At 35.6% G+C, this 17,980-nt stretch overlaps 2 protein-coding genes across 2 annotated transcripts; both read right to left on the bottom strand.

Annotated features, from left to right (window-relative positions):
* Window positions 1-443: 443 nt before the first annotated feature.
* Window positions 444-7,245, bottom strand: LOC120629857 (E3 UFM1-protein ligase 1 homolog). The gene is made up of 6 exons (XM_039898930.1): window positions 6,939-7,245; window positions 5,395-6,380; window positions 4,157-4,601; window positions 3,506-3,964; window positions 3,213-3,424; window positions 444-663 (listed from the first exon to the last, which is right to left on the bottom strand). The coding sequence occupies exons 1-6, from the start codon at window positions 7,019-7,021 to the stop codon at window positions 545-547; spliced, it is 2,304 nt and encodes a 767-aa protein (XP_039754864.1). The 5' UTR covers window positions 7,022-7,245; the 3' UTR covers window positions 444-544.
* A 6,715-nt stretch (window positions 7,246-13,960) lies between these two features.
* On the bottom strand, window positions 13,961-17,662 carry LOC120629811 (prefoldin subunit 3). The gene is made up of 5 exons (XM_039898866.1): window positions 17,560-17,662; window positions 17,392-17,483; window positions 16,436-16,678; window positions 16,128-16,282; window positions 13,961-14,480 (listed from the first exon to the last, which is right to left on the bottom strand). Exons 2-5 carry the CDS (start codon window positions 17,446-17,448, stop codon window positions 14,393-14,395), a joined length of 543 nt encoding a protein of 180 aa, XP_039754800.1. The 5' UTR covers window positions 17,449-17,483; window positions 17,560-17,662; the 3' UTR covers window positions 13,961-14,392.
* Between the last annotated feature and the right edge of the window lie 318 nt (window positions 17,663-17,980).

Here is a 17,980-nt window from a genome sequence, read left to right on the forward strand (position 1 = left end):
GGTGTCCTGTTTTTGTTGTACACAAATCTCCTTAATTGAAAGTTTCTAATAAAGATAATGCTTTTCACTGTTTAATGGACAAGAGGACAGCACTATTTGAGACCAATTGGACGGTCTAGTGTAATGTACGATCCAAACGACGCATACCCGGCGAAGCGCGAAAAGGTTGAGCTCCACACTCGCGTTTTGCAACTTCGCGTGGCGCGAGTCTGGAGCGGCATAAGATAATTATACATACGCAATAGAAATCTCTATTATCCTTCTGTATAAGTTGCTTTGTGAAAAAGATATCACTTATTTAAAATGATGATGAAAATCAGTACCTATAGTTATTAGGTATATTTTCGTTTAAATGCACAAATATCGATCGTAAGGGGAAAATTGTAAGGGCAATCGAGAACTCGTGGAATATGATAAGAAATTGTCTTTACTACTGACAAGAATACTACATAAAATTTAAATACTTTTTTCATTTTATAATAATATATTCATTTAGTCAAATTATGAATTATTCAGTTTCTATATTATACAAAACTAACGATCACTACTTATATTTCTTAACTTCAGCGACCAGATTCTTAATGAGTGGCATGTCTTCCTTGAGTTTTTCTTCAATACTACTTCTGTGTTCATCTGAGGCAGTTAAGTAAGCAGCTACCAATTCTGTAATTGAATATATAAATTAAAGAGATATTCAAAAATTAAAAAAAAAAAAATTCAAAATTCATTTATTCCAAGTAGGCCTAATACAAGCACTTTTGAAACGTCAAGTCTGTCCGTGTGTAGTGACTCTACCACCGGTTCGGAAGGCAGATTCTACCGAGAAGAAGCCGGCAAGAAACACAGCAGTTGCTCTTTTCCAACATCAAAAATTTACATTTTAACATTCGTTTTTCAATCTTGTGAGAGATGAAAGCGGAGCCGGATGCTTCCAAGCAACCTTGTCATTAAGAAACTCATCAATTGTATAATAACCTCGCTGTAATAAATGTGTTTTAATACATTCTTTAAACGTATGCATTGGTAGGTCCAAAATTACCTTAGGAATCATATTATAAAAGCGTATACTCAATCCCACAAATGACTTCTGCACCTTTCGCAGACGATATGCAGATGTCACTCATTTATGACCATTTCTTGTAAGTCGACTGTTTATATCCACTTTTTGTTTATAAAGACCAATATGTTGTCTTACAAATACTATATTGTTATAAATATATTGTGAGGCTACAGATAGAAGGTGCTATTTAGATACTTAGATTTGGCTATTTAGATAGAAGTTGGTGCAAATACCTAACTATAACTAGGGCCTAAACCTCTAAAGCCAGTCCAAAGAATATTTAAATCTCTCGAATAGCGCCTTTTACGTCCTTAGACTACAGCAGTGCTGACCACTGCCGGTCAAATTTTTACAAAATAGGTTACAGTTAATGAAATTCTGAGTGATACCTTACAACTTGACGTTTCAAAAGTGCTTATATTAGGCCTACTTGAAATAAATGCATTTTAATTTTGAACTTTTAAATACAGAGCAACTAATGGTATTTTACGATGGTCTGTTAACTTAATTATCATCTATTTTCTGATTGCTTCAGGAAAGTTGCTAGTAATATATTTTATATGCCTTTATTATTATTATTAAGAACATCTCGTGTGTTAGTGATCGCATATCAGCTATATGTTATTGTATAAAATAAAGATCGAATTAAACTGGATAGATAGGTTAGCAGAGCAGCATAGGGAGAAAAAATCCAGGCGTTCTGGCAAGAATCCAACAAATTAAAACCAGGAGGCTCTAATTTGCATCAATGGGGAAATGGATGTGGGATAGCCAATATATTTAAAGACCATTTTATGGTTTAGTCTACTTTGAATCAGGGCCGGAAGGTGCTCGTAGGAGTTGCAACTTCGAGTCTACTCTCTCGTTTAGTGCCAAAGAGGTAAAACACGGGGACTAGCGAGAGTAAAGGCACCAGGACATGATGGTCTTAGTGTGGAAAACCTGCTGTATGCCGACTCTCATATTTATCGAACTCTTATTATCGATGCTGTATACGTTCTGCATCCGGTACTCATATATTACGACCGACTTAATGTAAAACCATCGCTGTCCCCGTGGTAAAAAATAAAACGGGAGATAATGCAGATAAGTCTAACTAAAGGCTAATTTCATTTGCCGCAATACAGGGAAAAGTTAAAAGAACTGGAGGTACAGCCAGAGTTGGTAAGCATTTTGAGGTGTTGTTATAGATCAACAAACAAGGTCAAATGGGCGGGTGCTTACTCGGTATCGTATCGCGTGTGGAATTAGACAGGGTGGATTAACATACTAACTAAATAATTAATATATAAATTAATTTGATTAAATAAGCTAATTGATGAATCCCGCAGAAACGAAATTGTTTGTCCTGTTAATGGAACTGTAATAAACAACCTGAATTACCGAGACGATATGATTCTGCTGAGTCCATCTCAAGAATATACGTGAATCCTATGCTGTGGACTAACATGTAATTTAAAAAAAAGTTAAATTTTGAGCGGAGTTTCTCTGAAAAGAGGCACAGGGCAAAGTATCTGGGGCACATATTCACAGGAGACTTATCAGATGTGAAAGATATCGAAAGGGAGCGCAGGGCGTTGGCGGTCCGAGCAATATGTCAGCCCGCAGGTTGGCACGTTACGATAAGGAGGTAAAACTCACACTTTTTAAGGCTTATTTCCAAACTTTTACATGAGTACCCTGTAGGTAACATATACGCGGAGGCCCTACAACGACCTGCGCATTCAGTATAATAATGGTTTCAGAGTCAAAACTGCTCGAGTCGCCGCGTTTCTGTAGTGCATCTCTGATGTTTGCTGATGTTCAACCAATGATTTCTACGGTATTATGAGAAAAAGAGCAGCATCAGCGATGAACAGAATGCGCGGAAGCTCCAACGGTTTTCTAAATATGCTACCGGAAAAACAAGAAAATCCATTTATGCAGCATTGGGTGGACTCGCATGTGTTTTTACAGTGTTCTTTAAATGTGTAGTAGGTCTGTAGGTATGCCAAATAGCATAATGACATAGATTAGGTATTTTTTAACGAATATTTTTTTTATATAAATGCATGTAATGCCTTTAAATATAGATTATTATTAATACATTTCTGCCTAAATGTAATGTGACCATAACTAATATAAAAAAAGTATTAATTGTGCAGTTTCTTACCATGATACTTCTGAAGTTTTTCAAAATCTTCTTCTTTCAATTGTGACTTCAAAAACGATATAATAATTGGAACTTGTCTTCCAGATGCATGCAACATATTTTGATTCAGGATAGTAAACAGGGCGAGTACTACTAAATGCAAAACTAACGCAGGTTCTTCACAATTTTCTAACTCAGCTATAAGCTTCTCTCGATGATTTTGAACAAGAATTCTGCAAAAGAGCAAATGTATTATTTTGCGCTTAGTAAACCTGCATTGTAATAAAAATGTGAACAATAAATGAAATACTAACTTGTCCTTCTTTTTGTCAACTTTTTTTAAAATCATTCCACATTCTGATAAGCATACATCCACAGCTTGATAAAATTGCTCTATATTCTGTTCACCCAATGTTACATTTAGGGCACGCAATGGTTTCATATATTCATCTGATAAATCATTCATTATTTTATTTCTCTGATCAACTGACAAAACATCAACTTGCACAGATAGGTTGCATTGATTTGCTGCGTACTTGCAGAATTCTGAAAGAATATCACTTCCAAAGGACTTAAGGAGGTATTTAATAAATTGAGCATGTTGATCACTTGAAAATAATTTTAAACCCTTCTCATATAATTTAATATCATTTATAAGAACATTAATTCTGTCTTGGGCGGAAGAATGAGTTTGCTTTCTATTTTGATTGGCATCTTGTAACAGCTTTTCAGCCAGTTCTTTTGCTAATGCTAAGGCAGTTTGATTCAGATGTCTGTAACAGAAAAGATTTTAGTGATCAGAATGAGTAAGAATGAATTCTTAAGTTACTTGTCATATTGAAATTAATTTATGCTTAACCAAAATCTGCATTACTATTTTTTATTAATTTGATTATGATTGCACTTAATATAATATAGTGTCAAGTCATTATTAATTAAAATCTCATCTTTATCAACAACTTTACCCTTGAAGGTATTCAGCAATTTGGTCTATTAGATCTTCTAGCCCCTCATTCTCCAGAGATTCTTTAATTACACTTTCTACATCTTCATTGCTTACAATCTCTAAAATATCTTGATTTTTCTTGGATGCACTTGGTGCCTCATCAGAATCTGAATCGTGCGCAGTCTGTTTAGATCTGGGATGTTTCTTAACTGCTTTTGTTTTCGTTTCCCTGCCTTGTGTACCTCCACCAACTTTTCCAGAACTTGCTTTCTTTCTGCGCTCTTCACGCCTTTCAGCTTTATGATCGACAAAGCTGTGTGATTGATGTTGGTTCTCAGATTTAGCTAGTTGCTTTTCAAGGCAAAATTGTTGGTATTTGCCAGAGTTGACAATAGTCTCGGCATTCTTCTGCACTATTGGCATGCAAGCTTGTCTCAAGTTTTCAATAAATTGATTGCTAAAGACTGGAATGAATAAAAGAAGCATAAGTCGTAGGCTGCGGGTTCGACCTCCGGCAGGGGCAATTTAAAAATTTATAATTTCAGAATTTTCTCTGCTCTGGTCTGGAGGCTTCGGCCGTGGCTATTACCGAAAAAAGACGTTGCGCTAAGCGAATCAGTGTCCCGATACGATGTTGCTTAGAAACCGATGAGAGGTATGGGTCTTACACATATAACCGCCATAATCCTAACAGGTTAGCCTGCTACCTTCTTATACTGCATCTTCACTTACCACCAGGTGAGTTTGCAGTCAAGGGCTAACTTGTAGTGGAATAAAAAAACAAAAACTCCAAAACTAGTGAGTAGAACTTCGACTTCACTTTCTGGTGGCCGAGTTCAAATACCAGTACTCAACTCTAACTTTCGTAAGTTATGTGCGTTATAAGCATTTAAAATATCACTTGTCTCAACAGTGAAGGAAAACATCGTGAGGAAATCGTCCATTGTCTTCTCATTCTCATTGTGGGACCCATGCTCTTTAGTTGGCCAGTAATGGGTTGATATGATGATGACTGAGGAAGATTAAAATGAATGTCTACTAGTAGCCAATTATGCTCTAATAACACCAAAATTCATGAAGTGAGCCAAAATTATGATACAGAGCCACAAGGAGATAAAACTGTAAAGCCTCCAAACAAAATAGTAGCCTTAATTAAAAGGTTGCTAAAGAAAATGGAAACAAGAAACAGTTTTAATGGGTTACGGTTGATGAAGATAACCATAATCTAGACTGAAATAAACATACAATCAAACTCACCAGTTTTTTCAAACAGAATAGTTGATTTTAAGTTATCCTTTAATAGAGTCTCAAGGACATTGTCAATATCTTCGTCTGATAACACGGACGGCAGCAATGATACAACATCTAAATAACTCTTTGAAGCAATACATTCCTCAAGAGCATTTTCTAATTGTTGTTTTATTTGTGACCCAATCACACAACTTCTTAAAAATGTCAAGTCTTCATTGGACAAAACTCTTTTAACATAACCTTTAGGATCTGATATACCCAGACGAGTTAAAGCATCATATTCCAAATAGTTGTTCTGTTTATAAAAGTTCATAACCCACTCATTTTGAGATTTAGTATAACATGATGGTACATATTGTGCTCCTGATTGCCTGCCAGTGAGTACCCCAGGTGCATTCAATTGATCAAAAAGATATAAGAAGAGACGCTCTGCCAAATTACAATGACTTATGATGAGACTAATAGGGGTTGGTTTAAGAAGACCCATTAAAGCTCCTCGGATCTTTGCCTTTGTCCTAGTTATATATTCTTCAGTGTAAAATATTCTAGGATCAGAAGGATCTTGTCTACCACAAATTAATTTGCCCAAATATTTTTCCAAAACACTGTGTTGCAACAGTTCTGCTGGCAAGTCATACTGTAATGTTAAATCTCCCACAGTGATTTGTCCTTGTAATTGGAGCTTCTCATTTATTTCCCTTGCAATCTTTTCTAAATAATAATGTGTTATCAATGAACCTGCAACCAACTGCACTTCTTTACTCTTGACTATATCAGCAGCATATATATTTATTTGATTGAGATCCACATTGAGCTCCTTAGCAAGTTCAACTGTATTGACCCGTCCACCTCGTACATATAATTCATCTTTTATCTCTTTTATAAGTTGCTGCGGTGTTAAATACTCTTTGCCATCTACTGTGAAAATCACATCTAGTAATTTAAGTTCAATTAACTTTGATACAATTTCAACACAGTTCCTCTCTGATAACCTGCAAAATAGGAGCTATATGAAAACTTACTTTTGCTTAGCTTGCATGTTCTATTCAAAAGTAATGTATCCCTACTACCCTACTAATGTTATAAATGTGAAAGCTTGCTTTCTCATTTTATATTAGTATTTTCTGAAATACAACATTCTGTGTATTGGGTTAAAACCCAGGACAACAATATAGATACCTCATAAAACAAATTCAAATCAAGATTTGTCAAGCCATTTTATCTGCCCGGTATTGGGCATTTTTCTAAAGTAAAAAGTAAGAACCGTATGACTCTTTAATGGTGCTGCTTTACCTCTGCTCTGGTTAAACATTTTTAGTTATGTCATCATGTTATTAAACCTTATTGAAACATCAGTTGGGACTATAGAATACTTGAACTAAACATGAACAAATTCAATTATGATGTTATTAAATGTTACATTACTAAATTTTTTTACACTGTCACAATATGAAAAGAAATACTAACAAAAAAAATTGTTTATAATATTAATAATAGAAATTTTTATGACTTAACATTAAAAAAAAAATTATATGGCAATGTCCGCATACCTTTGTGCTGTAGTGGTTAATTGTGCTTTCTGAAAATCTGCTGCCAACCTCTTGATTTCATCCCAGTCAGTCGATGGTGCCATTTCTTGATAAATAATATATTATTATTAATTTTCTACTTTTTTTCACAACTTGTAAGTATTAAAAACCAAAAAACTTGAAGTTTAATAGTAAGTTTTTTCATCTATAAATTTGGTACTCAGGTGTTTTATAGAATTAATGGAATTTTTAAATTTAAAGGTCATCCAATAAAATGTTATAGTTTTGAAAGTTCCAAGTTCCACTAAGGGTTGACGTGTTAACCGTGAACTGTCACTTGTCACAGATTAATATTAACTGTGAGCCTGGTGTCTAAGTGGTGGGCGTTATAACACACAACGCGAATGTTAAAAGCTATTGACCAGTGTCAACAATTTTAAGAGGATTGGCGGGAAACTTCGAATTTGGCGGACGTGGTTTTTTTAGATTTTAATTTTTAATTATGAATTGAATTGTAAAACTGGGGACTTCGCAGCGTTGGCCTTGGTCAACACACGTGTAGTGATTTTCGGTGTTGTTTTTAGTGAAAAGTAGCCGATTTTTGTGTTTGTTTTTAACAACCGTTTTGGTGGTGGTGAGTGTTTATATTAATAGGGATGGAGCTAGATACTCCTCCGGAGCCTCCAGACCCTGACGGGTCTCGAATCTTCACGAATGAGGATGTGATGCATGATGCACCTCGCGCGTCTAGCCAAACATCAAGAAAACGCCCAGTGGACACTGAAAAGTCCGCTAGCGTAACATTCAAGAAAAAAACTGTAAAAGAGTCATCACAATCGGTTCCGTCGATCCAAACTGTTTTTACGCATCCTTCCTTTGCAGAAGGCCCCGAAAGTTACGATAAGGATGACAAAGGCCCCTTCATAGTCCATGTCTCAAGGGAAATCTCAGATCCATCTGCGGGTACGTCTATCAGAGCACTTAAATTCGGTCAATTTATGCATAAAAACAAGTTCACCAATATTGTAAGTGATGGTGTTAAAAACGTTGGCCGCAACAAGATTAGCGTCGAATTTTCTTCTGCTCAAGCTGCTAACACATTTATAATTAGCCCAATTCTGCCCCTTACGAAATATCAGGCCAAAATCCCAACCTACAATATAACAAGGATGGGTCTAGTGCGAGGTGTCCCTGTAGACTGGTCTATGGAGGAGTTTGTGGAGTCGTTAGAACTACCTGCTGGTTGTGGTGCAGTTCTGAAAGCCCGCCGTTTGAACAGAAAATCGTCAAATGAAGGAACAATAGAATGGCTTCCCACCCAGTCGGTGGTAGTCACTTTTAGGGGTCAGATGCTTCCATCTAAAATTTTCTCATTTTACACCTCTCTCCCAGTAGAACCATACAAATATCCAACAATCCAGTGTCTGAACTGCTGCCGTTTCGGCCATATCAAAGCCCAGTGCAGATCTAAACCTAGGTGTTACAGGTGTGCACAGCCGCACACTGGAGAATCATGTGATGTCATCAAAGAAAAGGCCACGTGTATATATTGCTCAGGTAGTCATTTTGCTTCAGATAAGGAATGTCCGGAATTTACTCGCCAGCAGAATATTAAACTAGCCATGTCCCAGGACAGTGTATCTTATATGGAAGCCTCATTGCGGTTTCCTCCAGTTCACAAATCATATGCGGAGATAGCAAGAGAATTGTTCCCTACTCCAATCTACTTTCCCCTTCCTTCAAATCCTCCCCATCACCCTTCAAACTCTCCCCAACCGAATTCTTTCAATTCACCCCATAGGTCATACCGGGGAAAAAATTATCCGCCCGGCTCGTACCCGAGCTCCCTTAGCGAAGGGTTATGACAAATACGCCCACCGATCCTTTACCAACAGTCCCTCTTCCTCCCTACCTAATGGCTGCGCCCTTGGCAGCAGCCTACCTGACTCTCCCCCATCCCAAAGTAAAATGCTAGAGGTTCTCTCTGAATTCCTTCTGAGTATTGTTGCTCCATGCAGCGAAATTCCACTACCGCCCAACGTTGCACATAACTTATCCCAACTGTTTAATATCCTAAATAATGGCCCCAACAACCTTACTACAATGGAACAGTAAAAGCATCCAACCAAAGAAACAAGATCTTTTATCTTTAATTAACCTGCATAACCCTATCATTGTTGCTATCTGCGAAACATGGCTGAGGCCTGGTTCTCGCTTTCGGGTTCCTGGCTTCTGCTGTGTGCGGGATGACAGGAGTGATGGTTATGCAGGCAGTGCCATTTTTATTCGACACAATCTTCCCTTTTCTTCTATTCCCCTCCCCGCTCACAGTGATCAACTTAATGTTGTTGCTGTGAGGAGTCTAAATATTTCCTTTCTTTCACTGTATATTCCACATCCTAATCCATCCTTGATTCCAGAAATCCGGTCTATCCTATCCTCCCTTCCTACCCCAGTTGTGATTATGGGTGACTTTAATGCTCACCATACTTCTTGGGGGTGTTACTACTGTGATGGGTTTGCTCCGTTATTGATAGACATCTTTGAGGATACTAACCTCTGTATCCTCAATGATGGCACTCCTACCCGTAGAGTCTATCCCTATCAGAACCCAAAATCTGCTATTGATCTATCCCTTTCTTCTCCCTCTCTTGCATCTCAGCTATCCTGGAAAGTCCTACCAAGTACTTTTGGCAGTGATCACTTCCCTATCATCCTATCCCTGAATACTAGATCATTACCACCTTCCAACCCTAGTCCATTATTGAAGTATAAACTGCATAAAGCTGACTGGTCACGTTACGCTCAATCTGTTGATAACATGATAGACTCTTTACCTGATCTTGAGCATTGTGACAATTTATTAACTTGTTATGAGCAATTTGTTAAATATCTTATTTCTTCAGCCGACTCTAATATTCCTTGTAAAAAGTCTTATGCCAAAAATCACTTATCTTCCCCTCCTTGGTGGGATGGGGAATGCACTGATTTATTTAACCAAAGAAAGGCTGCAGAAGAAGAATATACAGATAGCATGACAAATGATAACTTTATAAAGTATCAACATTTGGATGCTAAAATAAAAAGGTTAGTGTCTAAAAAGAAAAGGTTCGGTTGGACCAAATTCTGTGAATCACTCGGCCCTAGATCTCCCTCCACTGTCGTGTGGACAAACATGAGGAGATTCCGCCGATCTCTTAACCACACTGACCCAAGTTCCAATAACCCGTCTGAATGGCTTAACTTTTTTACAGACAAGCTCGCTCCGCCTTATGTCCCTCATATGGACGATTTCCCCATTTATACACCTGTGTCCACTGCAGATGAAATGGATGCCCCATTTTCTTTTTCAGAGCTTGAAATTGCTCTAACTGGCCTTAAAGACTCGGCTCCTGGGGAAGATGGTGTACCTTATTCTTTTTTGGCAAAACTAAAAGATAAATCAAAACTATATTTTCTCAACTTAATTAATAGCTTTTTCGAGAGTGGAATAGTTCCAAATTCCTGGAAAACACAACTAGTGATTCCACTACTCAAACCTGGCAAAAATCCATCTGAACCAAACTCATACAGACCTATTGCACTTTCATCCACTTTGGCAAAAGTTAGCGAGATACTCCTCAAAAATCGACTAGAGTGGGTAATGGAAAGTAGGGGAGTACTTTCTCCTTCTCAGTTTGGGTTCCGTAAAGGATTTAGCACTGCAGACAGTCTCAGCATACTCACCACAGACATTCGAACTGCCTTTGGTAGGGGAGAGTACCTTGTGGGTATTTTCCTAGATATTGCCTCTGCATATGACAATGTACTTCTTCCGTTACTCAGGCAAAATTGCATCAGCTGAGTGTACCGCCAAGGATAACACATTTCATATGTAACCTGCTCTGTGGCAGGTCAGTTGTGGTTAAACAACAGTCATCCTATCTTTCCCCCAGACTAGTCTGGAAAGGACTTCCCCAAGGCTCAGTACTCAGTCCTCTGCTTTACAGCATATACACTCATGACCTAGAATTGTCTGTAAATAACTTTTGTAACATTCTACAGTATGCTGATGATATTGTCCTCTACCACAGCTCGGGCTCAGTAGAGGAAATATCCCAATGTCTAAACTCGGCTTTGTATTACCTAGGACAATGGCTGTCTGACCACGGCTTATCTCTATCCGTGGCTAAATGCCAAGCAGTTGTGTTTACAAGAAAAAGATCTCACCCTACATTTAACTTTTGCTATGAGGATCAACCCATCAATCTAGTAGACAAAGCAAAATTCCTAGGTATTATACTGGATAGCAGACTGAACGGATTACCGCATACTGAATATGTAATTAAGAAGTGTGAGAAACGTATAAATGTTCTGCGGGCAGTGGCTGGAGTTTGGTGGGGGGCCCATGCCTATTCCCTTAAGCTTTTATATAATGCCTTAATCCGTAGCCATGTTGATTACTGCTCATATGTTTTAGACCCTCTAAATAAAACTACCTCTGAAATGCTCAACCGAACTCAATACAGATCCCTCAGGATCATTCTGGGGGCAATGAAGTCCTCCCCTACTAATGCTCTGCAGGTTGAATGTGTTGATCCTCCTTTGCATCTGCGTAGGCAATATCTCTGTGATCGTTATGTTAGCAAAATGTTACAACTGTCCTCCCACCCTTTGTGGTTTAGATTAACTCAATTGTCACAAGTTCTTAGACCACGCAATCCTTCTTCATATCTATTAGATAGCTATCAGAAATTTATCAATCTCCCTCATCCATTAGTGACTTCACAAATAAACCCTTTATACTCTACATCCTATAAAGCCCTAGTCTTTGATCCTGCCGTGGTCACAGATCTTGGGCTAGTTAAAGGAGCCCTTGATACTAATGTAAAGTTTAATAACATAGTTTGTCAAAATTGGCCAAACCACCTCCTTATTTACACTGATGCATCAAAGTTTTCCCCGGAAAGCTATGTTGGTGCAGCCTGCTGGGTTCCAAGGTTTAGAATTGCTCTGCAATTTAAGTGTCCTCCAGAGTCTTCGGTATTTACAGGGGAGGCTGTTGCCTTGCTGGAGGCAATCTTATTTGTCCGATCCCATAACATAAAACAAACTGTTATTTTTACAGACTCTCTTAGCTGTTTATACTCCATTAAGGAAAACCCATTCCGGAGTAAGTCTAGATTCCCTATTGCTCTAAGGATCAGGGAGGCTCTGTACTCCTGCCATCAAAATGGATTAGCTCTATTATTGGTCTGGATACCAGGGCACTCTGGCATCACGGGTAATGAAACTGCTGACTTATGTGCTAAATCAGCTGTTCATTTGGGCTCCCTGGAGCATTTCAAAAACAGTTCTCAGGATCTCAGCGCACTGGCAAAAACATATCTAATCAGATCCTGAAAGTCACTTTGGAATGATTCCAAATCGGTTAAAGGTAAATATTACGCTTCTGTCCAAACTGATATCCCTAGACGTCCATGGTTCTTCTCTTGTAAATATGCTGATAGGTGGGTTACATCTACAATATGCCGTTTACGCCTTGGCCATGCCTGCACACCTGTTCACCTGAATAAGATTAGAATAAGGGATCACTCCATATGTGAATGTGGCTTGGAAGAAGGCACTGTCTCCCATATCCTCTTCTCTTGCCCTAAACTCCTTCATCCCCTCTATGATGTTCTCCCAGTCCAAGTTCCTCGTCCTCTAAATGTTGAGTGTCTGTTAATGTCTGTGTTTAGCCCATTCTGTAGATTCCTATGTAAATATGTTAAGTGTAATAATATTAAGTTGTAAATATATATGTAAGAACCTTCCTATCTCCAACAAACTAACATTCTGATTATCTGTTTTTCTGTTGGAAATTAACTCATAAAGGAGAAGCAAAAAATCTGCTACTTATTTAAATGCGTCAAGATTAATATTTGGTCTTCCTCATATTTCACCGATCATTCTCAAAAGCGTGTCTCCTCCATACCACGTGACATTGGCGAAGTAAATCGTACCCAATTGGTACAAACGCAAGCCATTAAAAAAAAAAAAAAAAAAAAAAAAAACACACAACGCGTTATATTCATTACGAATATTTCTATAACTTTATAACACATTATAAAAAAATGCCAAGCTGTTTTAATATAAATTATTTTATTTTGTTGGAAATTATTTTTGATAAAGCAACACTTTTTTTAAATATAATTTTGTTTGAAATGTATTTGTTTTCATGTGCATCATTTAACTTTCTTATTTTATATTATTCTAGTTAACCCTTGCGACTTCGTCCGCGTATGAGTCAACCTTATAAAATAGTCGTATATTGTCGCGGACTGTTTTTAGAACTTTAAAGAAACAAATCCGACTTAATTAAGTCGTTTTGGCGTAACGTTTACCGTTCACACATCGTACGCATCGAAATCTCTCAAAAAGGATAGTTTTTTCAGTTTTTGCAACATTTTTCATTGAGGATCGTAGCGCGGTCATGGTAGCTGTTGGCCGTTGCGTGATGTTATACTGCCGTTATTACCACCACAAAAAAATCCAATTTGAAATCGCAGTTCCTGAGATTAGCGCGTTTAACCAAAAAAATTCTTAAAGCTGACCCGTGTCCACTTCATTGGGTGTTAAACATTTTTACTTTTATTCAAATTATTAATGTGGTTCGCTTAATACTGAGTGCTATGATTTATTTCCTTACTTCCAAAAGGAGGCTTATATTTTTCTACATAATATGTGAATCCATACAAATTTACAACTAACTTTATTAAGCAACTTATCAGCAGATTACAGATGGATTGAATATAGAAAACGGATGGTAATGACTGCCTGCTTTATAAGATTCAGTAACATTTTTTCCCGCGCCAGGAATCGAACCTGGGACCTCCGCTTATTAGACCACTGCGCCGCCACGGTGGTCGTTAAAATTTATTGATGTGATATTAACAAAAATAATAAGTGCTAAACCACAGACAGACAAAGTCAACCATTTCATTGAAAATTATAAGGTTGTGCATTAGAGTTATAAAAAAGGCTGGCTGGGCAATAAAATTACGATATTGAGTAAAACAAAGTTTTTTTTCGTTATTGTTTATTCTGGGTTGTCTGTTGGGGTTCAATTATACTAAAATATTCTAAAAAACATTACTGTTTCAAACTATGGCATTGCGTTTAAAAAAAAATTAGCAGTTTTCAGCCAGTTACAATAAAAACAAGTGAACTAAAACATTATTATGACCTAATATAAGCATAGCTTTTAGGAAGAGAGAGCCAAGGAAAGAGTTTTATCAAATTTTAATATGGTTTATTATTTAAATTAGAAAACTAAGTAAAATAAAGCATAATTATTAATTAACATTATTAATTTCTGTAGGTCGAGCAAATAATATTGGAACTAAGAAATACAAAACCATATTATTAGTATTTTAATAGAACATAGTTCTATATATAAAGGTTAAATTTTATGCTGTGAAAAATAATGTGATGGTACTGTAATGTTTCTGTATTTAACTAGAAATTTTAGCAGCTTGCCGCTTCTTGACATCCCAATTGTATACTCTAGCCATATTAACTTCCGTGGTTGTCCACTGATCCCTGAAAACATGGAAAAAATTACTGTATAAACATTATTATAGACTGCTAGGTATATTCACAATTTTTCATATTTGTGTAAGAAAAATGTTACTAACTAGTCAGGTATATAACATTTTTTTTTTTACACAAAAGGAGTTAAAGTGGCTGTAGAATGTATATATTTTATGACATTGTACATCAATTAAGCAAAAATATTTCAGTATTTATTATTGGCTTGTTTTTACGCACAATATTATGCTTCAATAGGAATATTACACAGGTTAGGTAGCCTTAGTACAAGGTTTGCTTGCTCACAATGGAGGAGTAGTTTTCGAGTATTGAAGGACTTGTACATTGGAATAAAATAGATCTTATTTACATTACTTTAAAGCTCCAATCTGCCTACAATTTTTTAGCTCAGGCATTTGACAGAACATATTTAAAAAAAAAAATTGTACAGGATTTGCAACTCTTAAACAGTTGTGAGTGACATAAGGTCCATTTTACTTTGATGACACAGAGTTCAAAACTCGAAAACTACTCCTTGATTGCAAGTGAGCAAATCTTGTTTTAAGGCTATTGGTAGCCAAATTGGATTCTGTGATTTGGATCAACTCTGCCTTAGTGTGTAATTTCATGTGGCCTCAAGTCTGCAATTATAATTGCCTTAGAGCTTCATCAATTACATCATTGCATTAATGAATAAAAGCTAAAATAAAAAAACATTAATCAATTTTACAATATATGCCATTTTCATTAGTATACACCAGGCAAGCCAGACCTATTTTAGTATTATATTAATATTATCATTAATTATATAATGATTTTTAATATTTCATACAGTAGTATGTCATTGGGCAACCACTGATACACAATTATTCTAATATCAGGTCTTTTGCTTCTTCTGACCGGTAACAATCCTGCCACTTGCTTGTTATTATCCACTATAGTTACTTCATAATTGAACATTGGAATCAGTATTTTATAATAATATGTATTATGCAAATCTAATATATATATAGGGTAGGAATAACATACTTTAATTTTTTAACTGAACACACTCTTCTGGAGTTTTGATCAAAGAAACATATAAAACTCCATACTAATTCAAAAAATTATCTTTTACAATTTGGGGTTGTATTTAGACTTATTTTTTAGTCCAGAAAATTAAATAATATGAAATACAAGCAATACAACATGTAACTGAATGAGAAAATACTGTTGAACTCTGCATAAGTATATTTCGTAAGGAATCCAACCCCAAACATCATTTATCTTTCCATACAAACAAATTCATAACATTTTAAGTGTTTATTTATGACAACCCTATTCAGTATGCGACACATACCTTTTAAGGTGACAGGAGTCACATGATTGATTTCAGTAAAAACTGTAACAGTGGTTTACTCATTTATCATTACCATAAACTAATATTTCAGATTTAATAAGTATCATTAATTTCAGTTAAAAGTATATAAATTATTTATATTCATAGTATATAGTAAAATTTTGCTATTCTTGAAACCTTAAGTTGCACTTATTTTCATTGATGCCATCTATTGATTAAACAAGTTTTATAAGTGGGCACTAATAAAAAAAAAACCATGCAATATACTAAATATTTGAACCCCTTTATATGTAACTTTACAAGCAGAATGTCTATAATACCTTAAAAAGTCTAAGTCGTGCTCAACACAAGATAGGTTTTTCTTAGCAGTTGCCATATTTGTTGTAAGCAGTTTTTCAGCATCTTCTAATGAGTACTCCAACATGACATTAGCTCCAAGCCATAAATATACGGTCTTTGTGGGCATTAAATTAGCCTATAAATAAACACACACAAGTTATTTTTTATAAGCGAATACCTTATAACATATGTATATTTGAAAAAAAAATATTTTTTATAGGATTTTAAAAAACAAAACAATAAAAAAGACATACTGGAAACAGTACTACTACATCAACAGTTTAGTTACCTTAACAAAAACTTGGTCACTCAAAAGGAACTGTGTTTCCATATCTTCTTTTTGAGTATTTAATTTTTCAATCATATCTAATGATCTTGCTAGGTCTGGTATTTGTTGGCGAAGACGTCTCCTTTTTGTGTTTAGTGTGTACTCCATGAATTTATATTTTCCATGTTGTTCATCTAACCGTCTTAGTACCTTGTCAACACCTTCAGTATTATCTGGTAAGCTCATAAACTCATCAACATTGTCCTAAAAAAACATTTTATTTTTTTATTTTACTAGATTGTACTAATGACTTGTGGGTTTTAATTTCGGATTTAAGTATCTGATTTAAGTAACATGCATTTTAAGTATAGTAGTTTGAAAACATATAAAACCCACCTACCGAACCTACATAAGTATTAATTTTTCTGTGAAATACAACATAATATAGGTTACAGCATAGTCCTAATTTAAGTCTCTTTCAAATATTATGATTGAATGGTGAATTATCCTATTAAAGTAATATCATTCATAATTCTCTATGCTTTATATTATACATACAAAACCTTTATGGTTTTATTGCTGTAAGACTGCACCTTAGCATGTGGCCAAACTCTGTTTAAAAAATTTCACCAGTTTCCTTAACAAGTAAGAAATACAAATATTAAAATTTTGCCATTAACACGGGGACAGGCTTAAAAGGCATCACACTCTGGGCGCTTTAGCCCTAAGGTTCAAGTACAAATAGCAATAGATACTACTATTTTTATATGAATGCAATATTTTTGCAATTTTTCATTTCTTTGATCATAAGTTTATTAAGTTAGCAAAAGACGTTGTTAAGTGCTCGGAAATAAATTAAAAAAAAATTTTAATTAGCAGGTGTGCCAGATGAGGTTACAACTAACAGACTCCTTTCATATGAGTGAAAGTATATATTTAAAGAAAGATAAATTAGTTAAAATAAAACTGTCTCTTACTACAAACACGGCTTCTGGTATTCCCGAAAAAGATTTTTCAGCTCCGTCGCCTTCCATTTTAGGTTGCCGTGATTTGTAATGGTTAGCTCAAGCTGTATAAAAATAAAAGGAATCGCTATTACATGTTACTATGAAATTCCAAACGTAATGATGCGCCAATATTTATACCTCGACAATTTAAATTTTTCTGCACCAAAAATTTAAAAACAAAACTTAAAAATTCTTATTTCTTGAAAATTGAAATCAAGGTTTTCCGAATTTCAATTCTCAACTGACATTTGACAATTTATCACAGACTAATGTTGTTATTTTTTTGGATCAGGACAGGTAGAGATCGTTGACCATACAGCCTTTTCAGTCTTATAATAATTTATGCTTGAGTATAACATATATTCAAATTTTTATCTTTACTTTCAGCAAAAACGAGACGATGAAAGATTTCAGTTTTTTTATGCATCTTCAATAGGCATTTTTGTTTATCGGCTAATCTTGGTATTTTAGGCCACAGTATCAAATGTTACTAGTGTGGACTGTAACCACATAAATAAGATGCTTATTTGATGTATATTTTAATATTATATAATTATTT

Source organism: Pararge aegeria, chromosome 15 (assembly GCF_905163445.1).
Source record: "Pararge aegeria chromosome 15, ilParAegt1.1, whole genome shotgun sequence".
NCBI lineage: Eukaryota > Metazoa > Arthropoda > Insecta > Lepidoptera > Nymphalidae > Pararge > Pararge aegeria.

Bases quoted from the DNA above. Each gene is read 5' to 3' on its own strand.
- LOC120629857 (XM_039898930.1), bottom strand. From the start codon at position 7,021: ATGGCACCATCGACTGACTGGGATGAAATCAAGAGGTTGGCAGCAGAT. The intron at 3,425-3,505 runs GTTAGTATTTCA...GCTCTTTTGCAG, and splicing joins GTTGACAAAAAGAAGGACAA to AATTCTTGTTCAAAATCATC. The intron at 664-3,212 runs GTAAGAAACTGC...ATTCAATTACAG, and splicing joins AAAACTTCAGAAGTATCATG to AATTGGTAGCTGCTTACTTA.
- LOC120629811 (XM_039898866.1), bottom strand. From the start codon at position 17,448: ATGGAAGGCGACGGAGCTGAAAAATCTTTTTCGGGAATACCAGAAGCC. The intron at 16,679-17,391 runs GTAAGAGACAGT...ATGTTTTTTTAG, and splicing joins TACCAGAAGCCGTGTTTGTA to GACAATGTTGATGAGTTTAT. The intron at 14,481-16,127 runs GTATTATAGACA...CCATGTTTTCAG, and splicing joins CACGACTTAGACTTTTTAAG to GGATCAGTGGACAACCACGG.